A 17,423-nucleotide genomic window follows, 5' to 3' on the forward strand; every position below is an offset into this window, starting at 1 on the left:
TATTACTTTCTAATGTCTTTTACTGTACAACTTCATGCCTCTTTACTGATTTTTATAAAGTAATATTGTTTGTTATTTTTCAGTATGGACACTTTCTAAACTGATCCAACTTAGGTTTACTTGATTATCCTAATATTTTGTTAAAATTTGAAAATCAAATATGATATATCAGATTTATTTGTTTATCTCTGTCATCATTATATTATGATACATGCAAGGGTGTAACTTTGGTTTGAGAAGTGGGGGGGACACAAAATGGGGAAAAATGTTTTCGATTTGAATCCCATTTCCTCCATTTACATACAGTTAGGGACTATGGTGATACAAAATCCAGGAAATAATGAAGTTGTTTATAATGATAAATTCTGCCAAAAAGAATAATAGGCTACTATGTTTAAGAAAAAGATGTCTTACTTTATTTATTGTTGAATACCCAAGACTTGAGAGAATAATTTAATAAAGTCAAAAACTTTCACTAAAATTTTTCCCTGTTTCACCTATGAAATATGAAAATGTGCTAGCCTGTTTCTGACATGATATAATTAAAATTAATAACCTGACCCTTTACACAGCACCTACCTGCAACTCTGAGCTACTTCTCCCTGTCTCACCCTCCCTGTCTTTAATCAGCTTCACCTCATCTGTTCTCTGATATGAAAGCATGGCATAAAAAAAAATAAACAAAAGTTCATCGCAACTGAAAATATATTATAACAGTCAACAGAAAAATATCAGGGCCTGATATAAGACAGGATGTCTGTTCTGCTCGGTCCTGCTCCTCCGTGACGATGACGGCACGCGGTAAAAAAAAAAATCATAAACTAATTTGAAAATGGGGGGGCACGAATGGGATTTTGAAAGGGGGGGGGGGCATAGGAAATTACGCCCGTGGATACATGCATAATATATTTCGCCCCCACAATAAAAACTACAGAAATTTGATCATAAAACTAAACATTTACTGTAAATATGATCTTACTAAGACATATTATTGGGAGATAATGAGTGACAGCTGATATTTCTATGCATTTTATGTAAATAGTCTATTATACTGTTATAAAGTTCTCATTGATTTATAGTATAAGCTAATGGAATTTCATCTTACTTTTTAGCCATAATGTTTTCAGCACCAAACTGCATATTTTTGCTCAGTTTGGGCCAATAAACTGAGGTGTTTTCTATTACTATATTGTACTAAATGAGCCATAAAAGCCTGATGTATCAAACCTAATGCTCAACAAAAATACTCATGCAAGCACTTTTTTATATTTGTTCTTAATTGTCCCATAAAAAAAAATAATATAAAATATATATGCACAGCAGTATAAAAATGTTTCCTTTCTCTCTCAGGGTCACGTGGTGTTTGATGCCCAGGGCTCCAGAATGGCATGGACTCTCATTGAACAGCTGCAAGGTGAGCAAAATAAAATGTATATAATAAAGGGTAAATGAGAGTGAGTGTGGACAGCAGGTGTAGCCTGCATGCATGGTTGCTTCTGTGCAATTCTAAAATGATGAACGACTCTGCGATCAGTGTTCTCGCTCCATTTGGAGAGTGGCATAGGTGTCAGGTAAAACACTGTTTATCCAAGTTTCAAAAGCTCCAGAGCTGTAATCATTTTTCCAAAGCCAGAGAAACGATGCTTGAATTGTTTTTTTAGCTCAGTATCTTCTTTTTCTCACAGCTCTCATGCACTTTCAAAAAATGATTGAAGAGAAATTACATGTGCATGAAAACTTAATACAATTCACTGAATATTTCAGTACACTTGGTGGTTCAGAAGAAGCCGCTCTTTTATCCATACTAATCTAGTTTCCATTAATTTTTTACTATTTAGATCCATCATTTTGGGACATAGGTTTGAAAAAAAAAAAAGAAATACATATTTACATGTTTGAATATCTATTCTTAGTAGTGCACTTAGTATTTTTTTTCATTATCTGATAGAACATTGGTCTTTATACAGACATCAGATGGATTCCACCATTGAAAGCATATAGCAAATAGGTGTATTTGTCGCTCACGATTCACCTTTAAAAGAGTCTAATGATGGGATGAACTGTGATATAGTGAGTAATACTCAGTTGTTAATGTGATCTTAACATGGAACCACCATTTAAAACTGTTTCTTGGTAACTTGTATGACTGGAGTCTTCATCTCGTAGGAGCCTGTATCATTTTGATCATATTTTTCCAAAGAGCCATGGATTTCGACAGGTGTAAAACTTAGGTGTCAAAGTGAGAAATGCACACTTAGTTTACCCTGAACAAAAGTAGGAATTCAAAAGAAGTGAGATGTAATAGTCTTCTGTGGAAAAATACCTGCTTCAATGTACTTGTGGCAGATGTCACTTGTAGGAGTTTTAAGTCTATCTGTGCCCTACATTAACAAAGCATTGTTTTATAGTCCGTGCAGAATTCTTGACTTTGTGCTTTTTTGCATGTACAGTCTGTTTCAAGTACCCACACACTTCTATGAGGTTTAGTTCTTGGATTTCAATCGATAGCCCAGCATTTCGTCTGTTTTGAGACTATTTTTGTGGTTTTGCTTGAGGGTTTTTGAGTCATTTTATTGCATGGTCTGCTTTGTTCATGTCTACATTTCAGCTTTAGCTTTTTGACAGACTGTCTCAAGTGGTTTAGTCCTCTGGTACAAGTGGGGATTCATGGTTTACCCTATGATGCCAAGATGACAGGGCCTGAGGCAGAAAATAACCCCAAACTAATAAAGCTTCCACCAGCACACTTTATAGTTGCTGCAAGGGTCTTTTTCATCAAAGCAGTCACAGCACGTTTTGGTCTCCACGTCTGTCATTCTGGCTCTACCTTTGTCTCATCTGTGTAGGACATATTGTTCCATTCGTTTAGATTCATAACTGTTTGTAGACAGTAAAAATGTACATTTCTTACTTGCATAAGTAATCAGGACCTTTCCTTTTTTTGTGAGAAAACTGCCTCATGTCAATGATCGATGGAATCAAATTTGATTTTAGTTTATATCTTCTTTATATATTTTTAATGAAGTTAGATTGTTTTAATGTATTTATTATATTATTATTAATAAATGTTAATAATAACAATTTAAATAATTTGAAGTCATGCTGCAGCCCTCTTTTTGCTGAGGTCACCCCCCAGGGTTGAGAACCATTGATCTAGCAAAACCAAGAAAATATTGAATCTCTAAGTTGAAATTGCATCATATGTTGAAACATCGGGAATTTATAAATAATTTTACTCCTTAAGGTGCCATTTTCATTCTTTCCACCATCCGCGAAGCCTCATGCACAGATATGGGGTATCAAAGAAGGAATACATATATTCCGCCTTCAAAAGCCAACTAGATGAAAGCATCTTAGTAGACAGGATGTTATGCAAAAATTGGATTCAGACGTGCCTGGCTGCCTTCTTACCTCCGTGTAGGCAGAAGTTGTTTAGCCTGTGATTTACCACATTCCTGTGTGTGCAGGTCTGATGGTGAGGTGAGGTGCATGAATGAAACCCGTTTCCTAAGGAGGTGTTCTTATGCATGAAACTGGGCAGGAGCCCAGCTGACTTTGGGCATATGAAGTCTATAAAAAAGTCCTAGAGTTTACAGTGCATGACAGAGCAAAGCCTGCACCAGGTTCAAATACCTCTCCATAAACCTCTGATGGAGAATTATGTCAATATAAAAAATGTGGATGCCAGTGTAAAAAAAAGTGTTATCAAAGGGTTCACAGATGCAAAGTGACCTCCATTATTAATGTTTTGAAGCTGTTACAACTCTTCATGAATATGGCAGTTCAGCAAGACTGGTCATTTGGCCTAGTCTGGCAAAGATCAGCCAGGTTAACACGAATCCAAGGCCTCGCTCTCAGATATTTAGAGCTTTTTTGAGAATGTTAGTGTTGGGGGATTGAAAGTCCTACAAGGTAAGCATCATAAGAATGGCCAGTTAATTTCAAAACCATCTTTTGGAAAGAAACGTTTATACCTCCAACATCTACTGGAATACCAAAGGAAGCCACATATATTCCATTTGATCCTCACACACTGTTCCAGACGTGGTGACAGGGGCATCGCTTCCCTCATTTGCTTGTTAACCTCCTCGAGTGACAAGTGCATTGTGACTGCAACCTCAACTGTCGCACACAGATTGGATCCTTTTCTCTCTCTCTGCTGTCGTTTGTTTTCGGTCTTTGTATTGGCGTTGTTTCAGAAGCTGTCTTTTTGATCAGTGCGCCTGTGTTCCCCTGTTCAATCTGTCACATCTCTTTGTGTCTCTGCTGGTGCCCAGATCCTACGTCAATCCCTCTTTGTTTGACACAATAAAAAATAGAACTACATTTGAACATTTTCTGAAGAAAATATGAACAGTTGCCTCTCCAGAGCACACTGCCACTCAGCTACAGTGTTCAGGGTGCAGTAGTCATCGCACTGCGACTGCTATGGAGCTGCTGTGCAGTGACCAGGGTGTTTTGTGTGGTTTCTAGGTGGTTCCTTCCTGGACTTCTTGGAAAGCCCACTATAGTTGTGCATGCCCATCAGAAGTCCCCTTCACAATGCTAGAGTGGTGTAGGTGTTGTTGTGCTGTTGCTAGGTGTTTGCTAGCACATTGATATGTTGTTATATACTGGTCCAAGTCAAAGGTGTCCACCAAAGTAGCTAATGTGTTGCTTTGTTGTTGCTTTAGTTTCCAAGATGATCAAAATAAGATGGGCTATAATAATAGCGATGTTTGACAAAGAAAGCACCACTTCAAAAAGCGATTTAAATGACTCATTAGTCCGTCACTGGATGAAATTGGTTTTAGAATGAAACTGCAGAAAGATCTACAGCCAGAGACCAAAGCAAGCTTAGAGGATATTATCTAAATGGTGGAAATTACAGTCTTTTAGGCATTTCTTCTCATGCCTGGATCATACAGTGCTCCCGGAGCCTGTCTTTCTTGCTTTATCTCTTTTCCCTCTATTTCAAGTCTCCCAGGGGAAATCCTGAGCTGACTGGAGTAATTATGCTTAATGATCACCTGATAATTATAATGGTTCTCACTTAAGCTAATTTCTCCTTGTGTTTGGGGGTGGAGGCCCTCAGAGCCCTGCACAGATCTCTGCTGTCCGCCAGTGTGTTTTTCAGAACGAGAGGGAGAGTGTGCATGAAAGAAAACAGAAATGGAGAGAACGTAAAAGAGAAGATAAATTCCTCTGTCTTGCGGTTCTTGCTCGAGCACTGCTGATACGGTGGTACACAATTACAGCACTCTCTATAAAGCTGATTTTAAAGGAGAGCGACCCTGTTGTGCTTTCTCATTTAAAGCTCAGCTGATACACCTGCTGGAATATAAGGATTGATGATAGATCTGTTTTCAGTCTGTTTGTCTAATAGTGTTGTTTGGTCTCTAAAGGCTGCTCAAAATCAGATCCAGCCTCACCGTATTGATTTACAACAATGTGTAGTGACATTTCTCTTTCCTTTGTTCCTCTCATAAAACTCTCCTTTTACCTGTTTTCCGCTTTCCTGCATCTCTGAAAGTCAATGTGAAATCAAAATGGACCGTTTACTTTTATAAAACGTATTCCTGTTCTTTTTATATATGATTTAAAACATGTGAACTTTTTCCACATCTGAATGAATTTTGTTTTTCTTCTTTTTTTAGTTCACCAAAGCAATGCAGGCTAGTTAATGTTAGCAAACAGCTAAATAACTATTTAGTCATTGCATTAGCCTACTGAAAACCTAGATTTAATAAAACCTTGCGAGTTTAATGCTTGTTAATTTGAATGTTAGAAAATGTTACAACAATAATAGTAAAAGATAGATTTGAAAAAGAAGCTAAATACAGCTCTTGACCCTCTGCCTCTTCAGAAGTGGGTGGAACTGGGAATCAAGAACTGATCTTTTTTTTTTTTTTTTTTTTACAACGTTTGTGGACCTTCCACCTTCAATTTAATGTAATAAAAAGAAACAATAAATAAAGAAAATAAAGTTGAGTTGCACGCAAAAAAAAAAAAAATTGTTTAATCAAAACACGTAGAGGACATCAAATATGGTAAAGAGAAGCTCAAGGAAATGTCAAAAGTCATGGTTGGAAAAAAAAAAGTTTATTTCAGTGCCTTTGCGCTCCCTTGCAAAAGTATTGCGTTGTCCCAAAGAACTTTTCATACAAAACTTTTTTTATGGAAATAATGTGAGGTAAGAATATAAATTTAAAGTTTCTCGGTGGAATGCAATGGTATTTTTGAGTGAACACAAAAGCATTAAAATACATTTTTTCTCCAATCTATATATTTGTTTTTCAATCACCATGTCCCCTTAGTGCTTGTTTGACTCTTGAAGCATCCACGTTTGCATTTCCGTTTACCATATTTGATGTGCTCTATACATGTGCATTGATCAATGTTTATAAAAACAATGTGAGTTAAAGCATAAATTAAATCTGGTCATGATATAAAGCGATTATGTCTCTTTAAGACTTGAAACATCTACTATTTTGGTTGGACTTTCAACGGATGGGCAAAAATGATGAGACAATATTAAAAACGTCTTTATTTGTGTTCTGAATATTAACAAAAGTCAGGTTTTGAAAGACATGAGGGTGAGTAAATGATGAGAAAATGAGAACAACATAAGGAAAATGTTGTTTGTGTTTGCGTGAGGTTTCAGAATGCTGAAATAAAGCGTTTTCTCATGTGTTGTCTTTCTGCGTGTTAACAGGGCCACCCTGCACTCCCACTGGTAGTCACCATTTCACTCATTTGCATAAAGCTGAATTCCCAGTGGATAAAATAGTCAATAAAAAAATTTTCCTCCTTAAATATCCTGTCCAAAAACATGTCACATTACAGAAGAAAAATGTTTTGTGAATGCCATTTAATGTTGACTCCAAACTATTTCTGAATCGCACTCTCTCCCTTTCTCTCGGCAGGAGGAAGCTACAAGAAAATTGGATACTATGATATGACCAAAGGCAATCTCTCTTGGTATGGGAATGACAGGTGGATAGGTGAGGACATATTTGTCTCCCTCATCCCCCATATATGCTCGTTTATCACTGTCTCAAGCTCTCTTCTCTGTTTTAAACCTCCTCTCACACAATCACTCACATTATTACTCTTGCCACTCATCTGCATCTCTCCCAGTGACACAGCCGCACATACTAGGCCCCGCCCCCAAAACGAAGAAAACCGTGGAGGACAGGCCGCTACGGGACGCTAATCAATCAGTCAGTCAAATTCTGTTTAGCATTCTGTCCGTGAGGGCAGCCGCGCTGCAGGAGCTCTGCACGGCTCAACAAAAAAAGACAAATGAATGCCATTAGAAAACCGCCAGGAGTTAATTCCAATCATAAACTGAGCAAGCGCACTGATAACAATTTTCTGCAATATACAATGAGTGATGGTTTCATTTAATCTTTTTAATTGTATTTGATGACCAGTTCATGCTCAGTGTTGCTGATTGTGCACTTGAGAAGATGCCAACTGACAGCTGAAAACAACACAAATCAGAAACGGCCCGGGCTATTCCCCAGCTGCCTCCCAGCACGTGCTAACCTTGACTGGACGAGTACGAATTGTCCAATCAACACAGATGGCACAGCTGATTGTCATTGCCTGTTATTTAAACCCTCACAGGCTCTGAAAAGCGCTTGCGGCTTTGAAAAACATCCTTGAGCTTTGTGATAGCAGCCTGGGTTTGTTGGTTTATAATATCGGCGTATGACGCCACATCACCGTGCTCATTATGTGACCATTTCTATGCCTAGACATTTCCCTAGATGTGCTCTCGGTGGGCTTACGCTGTTTTGAACTTGCTTATTAGCTTATTAAAAACTCACTGAAGCAGCGAGCACCATGGCAACTGTAGCACATCGGCATTGCGAAATGCGCTAATTGCGTTTTTCACAAGCCCTTCCAGGTGCCTTGTGATGGAACCGGTTTTTCATTTATTTACCCAGCTTGCATCTGGGAATAGTGCCCACAGCATTGTCGTGCACCCCAGGCGGCTCACACAGTCTGGCACCTTTAACTTTTGCATTAGTTGTCAACGATAGATCTCTTTGGAGGTCATCGCTTTAACAGCAACCTTTGACTGTGCCAGTCTGCGGCTCGCCGTGAGTCTGCTGGTGAGGTGAAAGGTCGTCGTTTGATCATGACGAGGAGAACAGGAATGCGAGATCATCAAAGTTAGAAGATGTTAGACAGGTGCCCTGTGCGGAGGCGTTGTGCCATCTGGAGACGCACACGCAAGTGCGACCCATCATCGCCCAACAGTGACCTTGCCGCAATGGTCCCTGATGCTCCCAGACAGTGTGTCCAGAGAGACGGCAGCGTGTAAAGCTAAAAATAATCAGTGCTGAAATAAAGGCCTCTTGAAGGAGATGGTGACTTTGCTCCAGATTGGATGCCACGTGTTGACCGACCGTCGCTCGTTAGGATATTCTCCCTCTCTATCTCTCGTTCATACCAACTGCAAAGTGAAGGTTACGTCCCTTCATCTCTCAGCTGAGTGGGAACATTTTTGTTTGAGTCTTTATGCTCAGTTGTTTCTCGCTGTTACCCATCCACTTCACTGGCCTCGCTCGCTCTCTCTCGCTCTCGCCGGTCGCCCCTGACAACCACTGCATCTGCGCCTTGTTCTCTCATTGCTGTGGCAACCATTATGGGTCTTGGTCGTCATGGCAACATACCGTCCCGATTCCACCATCAAGGACAAGGAGAGGTATTAAACAGCATGAGCTCTCTGGCCCGAAGGATGCACACACATTTACCAACATTTAAACCCATCACACGTTCATTGTTGACCTGATTTGCAGTCAAGACACCTTGAAATCAAAATTTTACTGTATTTACTTTGGTAAACATTTCCTCATCCTCAAGGTGTTTCAAACCCGAATGAGTTTCTTTCTTCTGTTGAACACAAGAAGAACACGTATTTTGAAGAATGCTGTCAACCAGACAATGGATGGGAGCCTCTGGCTATGAATACTATGAAAGTCAATGGCTGGTTATCCATATTCTTCAAAATATCTTCAGCTATGTTGAAGAGGAGCAAGAAACTTATGCAGCTTTGGAACAACTTGAGGATGAGTAAATGACAGAATTAAAATTTTTGGGTGAACTATCCTTTTATCAGTGCATGTAAACAAGTTTTCATCGTAATACCGTATTTTCCGGACTATAAGTTTTTTTTCATAGTTTGGCTGGTCCTGTGACTTATAGTCAGGTGCGACTTATTTATCAAAATTAATTTGACATGAACCGAGAGAAATGAACCGAGAACACATTACCGTCTCCAGCCGCGAGAGGGCGCTCTCCTGGTTCTTGGGTCTGAATAAATGCGACTTATAGTCCGGTGCGACTTATATATGTTTTTTTCCTCATGACGTATTTTTGGACTGATGCGACTTATACTCAGGTGCGACTTATAGTCCGAAAAATACGGTAATAGTGCACCACTTCTGAAATAACTCCACTTCTTGGCTGACCTCACCATCTCCGGCTACGTTTTACAATCTGACCAATTCCAAATTAAATTCACATCAAGTTCCTCTCATAAATATTTCACTTCATGAAAGTAAATGGGTTTCCAACCCCATTTCATGTATAATCGACACCCGACTGACTGCAAATATCTGTGATTTGTGTTATCCGCCTAAATGCGTTCACTCAGTTCCTCAAGGATTGCAGCTCCACACGGATCGCAAGTTAATTTTAACACCATAGCAACACTTCAGCGTTAACATTCTGACCTGAAACACCATAGCAACCACTTTCTATTTCTGCAAAGCACTTAAACTCATGTGTGGTGCCATATCACATCCTGGGTCTGTCTGTTAAGATTGTTCCAGTATCAGCGCAGCTCCACGCTGCTTCCCAGCATCCCAGGATCTGTCTGTTGGCTGTATTTTACCCCTAGCGTTCGTGGACCTCCCATTCTCCTTTAATCAATATCAGCGAGATCCACGAGGGAGATGGCCTCACGTGAACTTCTAATTAAGACTGACAGCTGCTGCACTTATCAGATGCCCTGGAGAGGTGTTCTGGTGGGACCGCATTGGCAATATGAGTCCTGTCAGGCTCAAGGAGCTGGGCTTTATAAAAAATAATCAGCTCTACAGATAGATGTACCAAGCTGTGTGGTCCCCAGCCAATTTGTCACTCATAAAAGAATATGACAATTGTGCACGTGTTGTGTGCTGCCCACCCACTGAAGGAAGCTGACCACAGTGCACCCTGTTCTGATTTGTTTTTTTACCAATTGGCCAGTCGATTACCCATCTGGAGGCAGTGAAATCGCTTCACAGAGACCAGAAGGGGAGAAGCTTTAGTCAAATGGCAGTGAGGTGAAATTCGATAGCTATCGCTCTCTCTCTCTCTGCAGACTCTGAAATGCAGCCACTTTATCAAGAGAGAGAGAAAGAGAGGCAGAGAGGGAGGTAAAGTGACCCATTTCAGGATCCGAAAACAGCAGTTCAGAGCTGCTCTCCTTTTTCTTTCTTTTGCTCAATTGTTTCATTGTTAAAAATGTTTGATTATTTATTTACAAATAAGTAAATAAAATGTAAGTAAATAACAAATTCTATATAAATTTAAACTTTTTTAGTATTATTTATATACTATTGTTTGTGTTTTTACTATACTACTGTTTGTGTACTTTGTGTTTTTGTAATTTATTATTGTTTGATTTCTGTTTAGCTTTAACTTATTTTTCTATCAATTTTAGTTGCAATAGTTTTAGTACCTCAACTTAAAATTATTTTATTTTGATTGGTTGATTAGGCAACATTTCGTGTTTTTATAATTTATTTAAGTGAACAAAAAATATTTAAAATTGTTTTCAGTTTAGTTAACAATAACAGCACTGGGTTTAGCAGATCAGCAGTTCCTATACATCATTTTATAGTATTTATCAATTTTAATTAGCTTTTTTATATTTTCAGTTTACTTTGTATATTTAGTTTAGGTTTTTGTAGTTTTGAAACTTTTTTTTCTGCGATTTTTACATTAACTAAAATTATTTTTATAGTTTTAGTTAAAAACAACACTCTGCGTATTAGATTAGCCGTTTATATACATGCAAATATGTGTAAAAGTATTTAAATTTTTCAATGCTACTAGCTACATACTCCTAGTCTGAATCCTACCCTACTACTACTCATGTGGAAGATGGAGGTTTGACCTCTAATAATGCTATTCATGAAAGTGTCGCAAAGATATTTCAATGTAATATAAAATAATATAATGCTAAAAAGGCTCATTTGTCTCTCCAGGCTCTGGTCCACCTGCTGACCAGACGGTGGTGATCCAGAAGTTCAGATATCTGTCACAAAAACTCTTTGTCTCCGTGTCTGTTTTCGCTGGCTTGGGCATTTTAATGGGGATTGTTTGCCTCACCTTTAATATCTACAACAGCAATGTCAGGTATGTTTAATTGTGGATGGAAGTATACACTCCTGCCTGCAGGTCTGTGTTCATTTCTATTGCATACTCACATGTGAGCCAGGTGCAGAGGACAGCTTGATACATGCATACAATTAGCTGGTGTTTCCAAGGATCACATTCACATATTTATGCATTCTCTTTGCATAGAAACACGCCAGTTTCAAACAGGCTAATGCAATGTGAATAATGATGGCATTTCAAACATATTCAAACTCCAGAGACACATTCAGACTAATGTTCGGTGCTTCAGTCTTTTTATCTTAGTGACTCTTAGACCAGATATTCTCAGCAGACAGCTTAAGTTAATACCCTGAACACTTACAAATCTTGCCATGCATGTGAGTGAATGTGTGAGTGCTTACCACGACTGAGGTGAGACCCTTGAGCAAGGCACCATACCCCCAGCTGCTCCCCAGGTGCCACAGCAATATGGCTCCCCACTGCTCCAGGTATGTTCACGGTGTGTGTGTGTGTGTGTGTGTTCACTCTGTGTGTGTGCACTTAGATGGGTTAAATGCAGAGCACAAATTCCAAGTATAGGTAACCATACTTGGCAACATGTCACTTCACTTTCACTTCACTTCACTATATTAAGATCTGTTGAATGAATAAACCGTTTTTGAACATGTACATCTTTGCAAGATATGTGTGTCTATTTTGTTAAGGTACATTCAAAACTCCCAGCCGTACCTGAATAACATGACAGCAGTGGGCTGTATGATGGCACTGGCTGCTGTTTTTCCTCTGGGAATTGACGGACTGCATGTACGCAACTCTCAGTTTCCTGTGGTCTGTCAGGTAAGCATTCTGGGTAACACAATTTTGTCATTTATATTTATATTCATGTTATTTATTATAGTGGTAATTGACTTTATAAAATCTCCCAGTCATTTTTTTTAAAGTAGGGCTTTGAGGCATATAAGCTTTTTTTTTTCTTCATTTGACTTTTTTCCCTGAGGCACACAGATAATGTTAGTCAAGGTTTCTTGCATCAAGAAAATATTAATTATTTAATTTTTCGTGACCATTTTTCACCCTCTCTCAGAATTTTAATTATTAAAAAGATTTGTTTCACTGCCTTGCTTTCAGTCATCTATATATATGCCCTCTTCGTTTACACTTACTCATAGGTCACAGGCTTGCCGTCAGGTCCAATTTAGTTTGTACTGGCCCTTCTTTCAATAACAGTACCTTAGCAAAGCCTGAAGATCACAACGAGCTGTTTTTGCAGCTTTTATTAAACTTTTAGCTATTGGTCGACCGATATATCGGCCTTGCCGATATTTAGCATTTTTCAAATATCGGCTGATGTGGCCCGAGGTTCTGACTTTTATTTTGACTTTGCTGAGAACTCCAGCACCAGAGCACACGGTGCTCACATTCTCCCTCTTGTTTACTGTCGTCATTAACAGTTCTGTCTAATGATCCGATAGAACGTTTAAACAAATGAATGAATGTATACAGAAATTATTATAGCGATTGCTTATATATTATTAGTAAAAGAAAGGCAAACATTATAATACTTTCTTGTTTGCTGTCAGCATTAAGCAAACACACATTTATATAATTTAAACAAATATTTGAATGACTAATGAACATTTAATTTCACAAATCTTGCAAACTTAGTTGAATCCAGTTGTAAGATCTTGTGAGGTGTGCATGTGATCTGCATGATTGCATATTCTCTGTGTGATAGTCAGTCCGTTTCAATGATTTAAACTTTAAACTTGTGATTTCAAATAATCCTGCATTTTATATATTCGCCCACTGTCATATTCATGTCATTTTCACTGTGTGCTGTGTGTAAAATGAGTGTTACCCTGGCTTTATTTGAAAAATACTGTATGATTCACAAATGCACACAAACTTCCCAGAATACTGAGTGACCTGTTGGTTGCAGTGTTTACTTCCTTTTTAATTATATTTTTATTTAATATTTATTTATTTGTGAAAAATGCTTTGTCATCTAAAGTATGTTTATTTTACACATTTATTTTTATTCCATTGTTAAATCATTTTAAATTTCTTAAATATAAATACTAATATATATATATATATATATATATATATATATAATTATCGGCTATCGGCACCCCTGCTTTCCAAGGTATCGGTATCGGCGTCAGCATCGGCTGTCAAAAAAACTATATCGGTCGAGCACTATTTTTAGCTCTTTTCTCCAATTCTTACATTTATTTCACATTTGAGATGACAAAACAGAATACAATGAAATAGGAATTTTAATATTGAGCTTCTATAGTTTACATCCCTTAACATTAGAATAATTAGAAGCTTATCAGTTCCAGCAAGAATTTTAATATTGGCTCATCCTTATTTCTATTGTCTAAGTCTTTTAAAGTTAAACACTGAAATATTGGCTAAATTGTTATTATGTTTATTATTATTTATATTTATTTTTTCTAGTTCCGTTTGTGGCTGCTTGGACTTGGCTTCAGTTTGGCTTACGGAAGTATGTTCACAAAGATCTGGTGGGTTCACACGGTGTTCACAAAAAAAGATGAGAAGAAGGACAAGAGAAAGGTGAGTGGAGAACCAGGGTTATTATACTTGTACTTGTAACTTAAAAAGTTAGTTAAGTTAATTAATTTTATTTAAATAAATTAAAATATAAAATAAACTTTAATTTATTTCTGCAAGTAGCCAAGGCACCATTTCTCATTTAACTAAAACTAAAACTGAAATAAAAACTATATAGGCATATTTAAGCTTTTAAAAATTAAGCTTTAACTAAAATTTAAATAAGAAAATAGTAAATTGTCGTGTGTTTATCTGTGCTTTTTTAGAGAGTTATCTTATGCAAATGTGTTATTTTGTATTTGTATTCATGCACGCATGACAGACTTTACTTTCACTTTGTCCATCCATCCATCCATCCATCATCTTCCGCTTATCCGGGGCCGGGTCGCGGGGGCAACAGTCTAAGCAGAGACGCCCAGACTTCCCTCTCCCTAGCCACTTCCTCCAGCTCTTCCGGGGGGACCCCGAGGCGTTCCCAGGCCAGCCGGGAGACATAGTCCCTCCAGCGTGTCCTAGGTCTTCCCCGGGGCCTCCTCCCGGTGAGACGTGCCTGGAACACCTCCCTGGGAAGGCGTCCAGGAGGCATCCGAAATAGATGCCCGAGCCACCTCAGCTGGCTCCTCTCGATGTGGAGGAGCAACGGCTCTACTCTGAGCTCCTCCCGAGTGACCGAGCTTCTCACCCTATCTCTAAGGGAGCGCCCAGCCACCCGACGGAGAAAGCTCATTTCGGCCGCCTGTATCCGGGATCTTGTCCTTTCGGTCATGACCCAAAGCTCATGACCATAGGTGAGAGTAGGAACGTAGATTGACCGGTAAATCGAGAGCTTTGCCTTACAGCTCAGCTCCTTCTTCACCACGACAGACCGGTACAGCGACCGCATTACTGCAGAAGCTGCACCGATCCGTCTGTCAATCTCACGTTCCATCCTTCCCTCACTCGTGAACAAGACTCCAAGATACCTGAACTCCTCCACTTGAGGCAGGAACTCTCCACCAACCTGAAGTGGGCAATCCACCCTTTTCCGACTGAGAACCATGGCCTCGGACTTGGAGGTGCTGATTCTCATCCCAGCCGATTCACACTCGGCTGCAAACCGTCCCAATGCACACTGAAGGTCCTGGTCTGAGGATGCCAACACGACAACATCATCCGCAAAAAGCAGCGACGAAATCGTATGGTCCCCAAACCGGACACTCTCCGGCCCTTGGCTGCGCCTAGAAATTCTGTCCATAAAAATTATGAACAGAACCGGTGACAAAGGGCAGCCCTGCCGGAGTCCAACATGCACCGGGAACAGGTCTGACTTACTGCCGGCAATGCGAACCAAGCTCTTGCTCCGGTCGTACAGGAACCGAACAGCCCTAAGTAGGGAGCCGCCGACCCCATACTCCCGGAGCACCCTCCACAGGATGTCGCGAGGAACACGGTCGAATGCCTTCTCCAAGTCCACAAAACACATGTGGACTGGTTGGGCAAACTCCCATGAACCCTCCAGCACCCTGGAAAGGGTATAGAGCTGGTCCAGTGTTCCACGACCGGGACGAAAACCACACTGTTCCTCCTGGATCCGAGGTTCCACTATCGGCCGAATTCTCCTCTCCAGTACCCTGGCATAGACTTTTCCAGGGAGGCTGAGAAGTGTGATCCCCCTATAGTTGGAACACACTCTCCGGTCCCCCTTCTTGAAAAGAGGGACCACCACCCCGGTCTGCCAGTCCAGAGGTACTGTCCCCAACCGCCATGCGATGTTGCAGAGGCGTGCCAGCCAAGACAGCCCCACAACATCCAGAGACTTGAGGTACTCGGGGCGGATCTCGTCCACCCCCGGTGCCTTGCCACCGAGGAGCTTTTTAACTACCTCGATGACTTCAGCCCGGGTGATGGACGAGTGCCCCTCCGAGTCCCCAGCCACTGCTTCCTCAACGGAACACAAGTCGGTGGGATTGAGAAGATCCTCGAAGTATTCCTTCCACCGCCCGACGATATCCCCAGTTGAGGTCAACAGGTGCCCATCTCTACTGTAAACAGTGTTGGTAGGGCACTGCTTCCCCCTCCTGAGGCGTCGAACAGTTTGCCAGAATCTCTTCGAGGCCAACCGATAGTCCTTCTCCATGGCCTCACCGAACTCCTCCCAGGCCCGAGTTTTTGCCTCCACGACTACCCGGGCTGCAGTCCGCTTGGCCTGCCGGTACCTGTCAGCTGCCTCCGGAGTCCCACAAGCCATCCAGGCCCGATAGGACTCCTTCTTCAGCTTGACAGCATCCCTTACTTCCGGTGTCCACCACCGGGTTCGGGGATTGCCGCCTCGACAGGCACCGGAGACCTTACGGCCACAGCTCCGAGCAGCCGCAGCGACAATGGAGGTGGAGAACATGGTCCACTCGGACTCAATATCTCCAGACTCCCTCGGGATCCGGTCGAAGCTCTGCCGGAGGAGGGAGTTGAAGATCTCTCTGACAGGGGGCTCGGCCAAACGTTCCCAACAGACCCTCACAGTACGTTTGGGTCTGCCGAGTCTGTCCAGCTTCCTCCCCCGCCATCGGATCCAACTCACCACCAGGTGGTGATCAGTTGACAGCTCCGCCCCTCTCTTCACCCGAGTGTCCAAGACATATGGCCGAAGGTCTGATGACACGACCACAAAGTCGATCATCGACCTCCGGCCAAGGGTGTCCTGGTGCCACGTGCACTGGTGGACACCCTTATGCTTGAACATGGTGTTCGTTATGGACAAACCGTGGTTAGCACAGAAATCCAATAACAGAACACCGCTCGGATTCAGGTCAGGGGGGCCGTTCCTCCCAATCACGCCCCTCCAGGTGTCACTGTCACTGCCCACGTGAGCGTTGAAGTCCCCCAGTAGAACGACGGAGTCTCCAGTCGGAGCACTTTCCAGCACCCCTCCCAGAGACTCCAAGAAGGCCGGGTAGTCCGCACTGCCGTTCGGCCCGTAGGCACAAACGACAGTGAGAGACCTATCCCCGACTCGAAGGCGCAGGGAAGCGACCCTCTCGTTCACCGGGGTAAACTCCAACACATGGCGGCTGAGCTGGGGGGCTATTAGCAAACCCACTCCAGCCCTCCGCCTCTCACCATGGGCAACTCCAGAGTGGTAGAGAGTCCAGCCTCTCTCAAGAAGTGTGGTTCCAGAGCCCAAGCTGTGCGTTGAGGTGAGCCCGACTATCTCTAGTCGGTACCTCTCGACCTCCCGCACAAGCTCAGGCTCCTTCCCCGCCAACGAGGTGACATTCCACGTCCCTAAAGCCAGATTCCGTGTCCAGAGATCGGGTCGTCGGGGGTCTCGCCTTCGACTGTCGCCCGATCCTCTATGCACCGGCCCCTTACTCTCCCTCCTGCAGGTGGTGAGCCCACAGGAGGGCGGCCCCACGTCACTCCTTCGGGCTAAGCCCGGCCGGACCCCATGGGGGAAGGCCCGGCCACCAGGCGCTCGCATACGAGCC

At 41.6% G+C, this 17,423-nt stretch overlaps 1 protein-coding gene across 2 annotated transcripts in view; it reads left to right on the plus strand.

Moving 5' to 3' along the window:
• The window catches only part of LOC113090818 (gamma-aminobutyric acid type B receptor subunit 1-like), a 112,136-nt gene that overhangs the window by 77,560 nt on the left and 17,153 nt on the right, over positions 1-17,423 (plus strand). For both annotated transcript variants that reach the window (XM_026256423.1, XM_026256424.1), the window contains exons 14-18: positions 1,351-1,414; positions 6,906-6,983; positions 11,250-11,400; positions 12,087-12,219; positions 13,846-13,962. In XM_026256423.1, coding sequence (XP_026112208.1) covers positions 1,351-1,414; positions 6,906-6,983; positions 11,250-11,400; positions 12,087-12,219; positions 13,846-13,962 — 543 coding nt within the window. The remainder of the gene's footprint in view (positions 1-1,350; positions 1,415-6,905; positions 6,984-11,249; positions 11,401-12,086; positions 12,220-13,845; positions 13,963-17,423) is intronic.

Source organism: Carassius auratus, unplaced genomic scaffold (assembly GCF_003368295.1).
Source record: "Carassius auratus strain Wakin unplaced genomic scaffold, ASM336829v1 scaf_tig00214021, whole genome shotgun sequence".
Taxonomy (NCBI): Eukaryota; Metazoa; Chordata; class Actinopteri; order Cypriniformes; family Cyprinidae; genus Carassius; species Carassius auratus.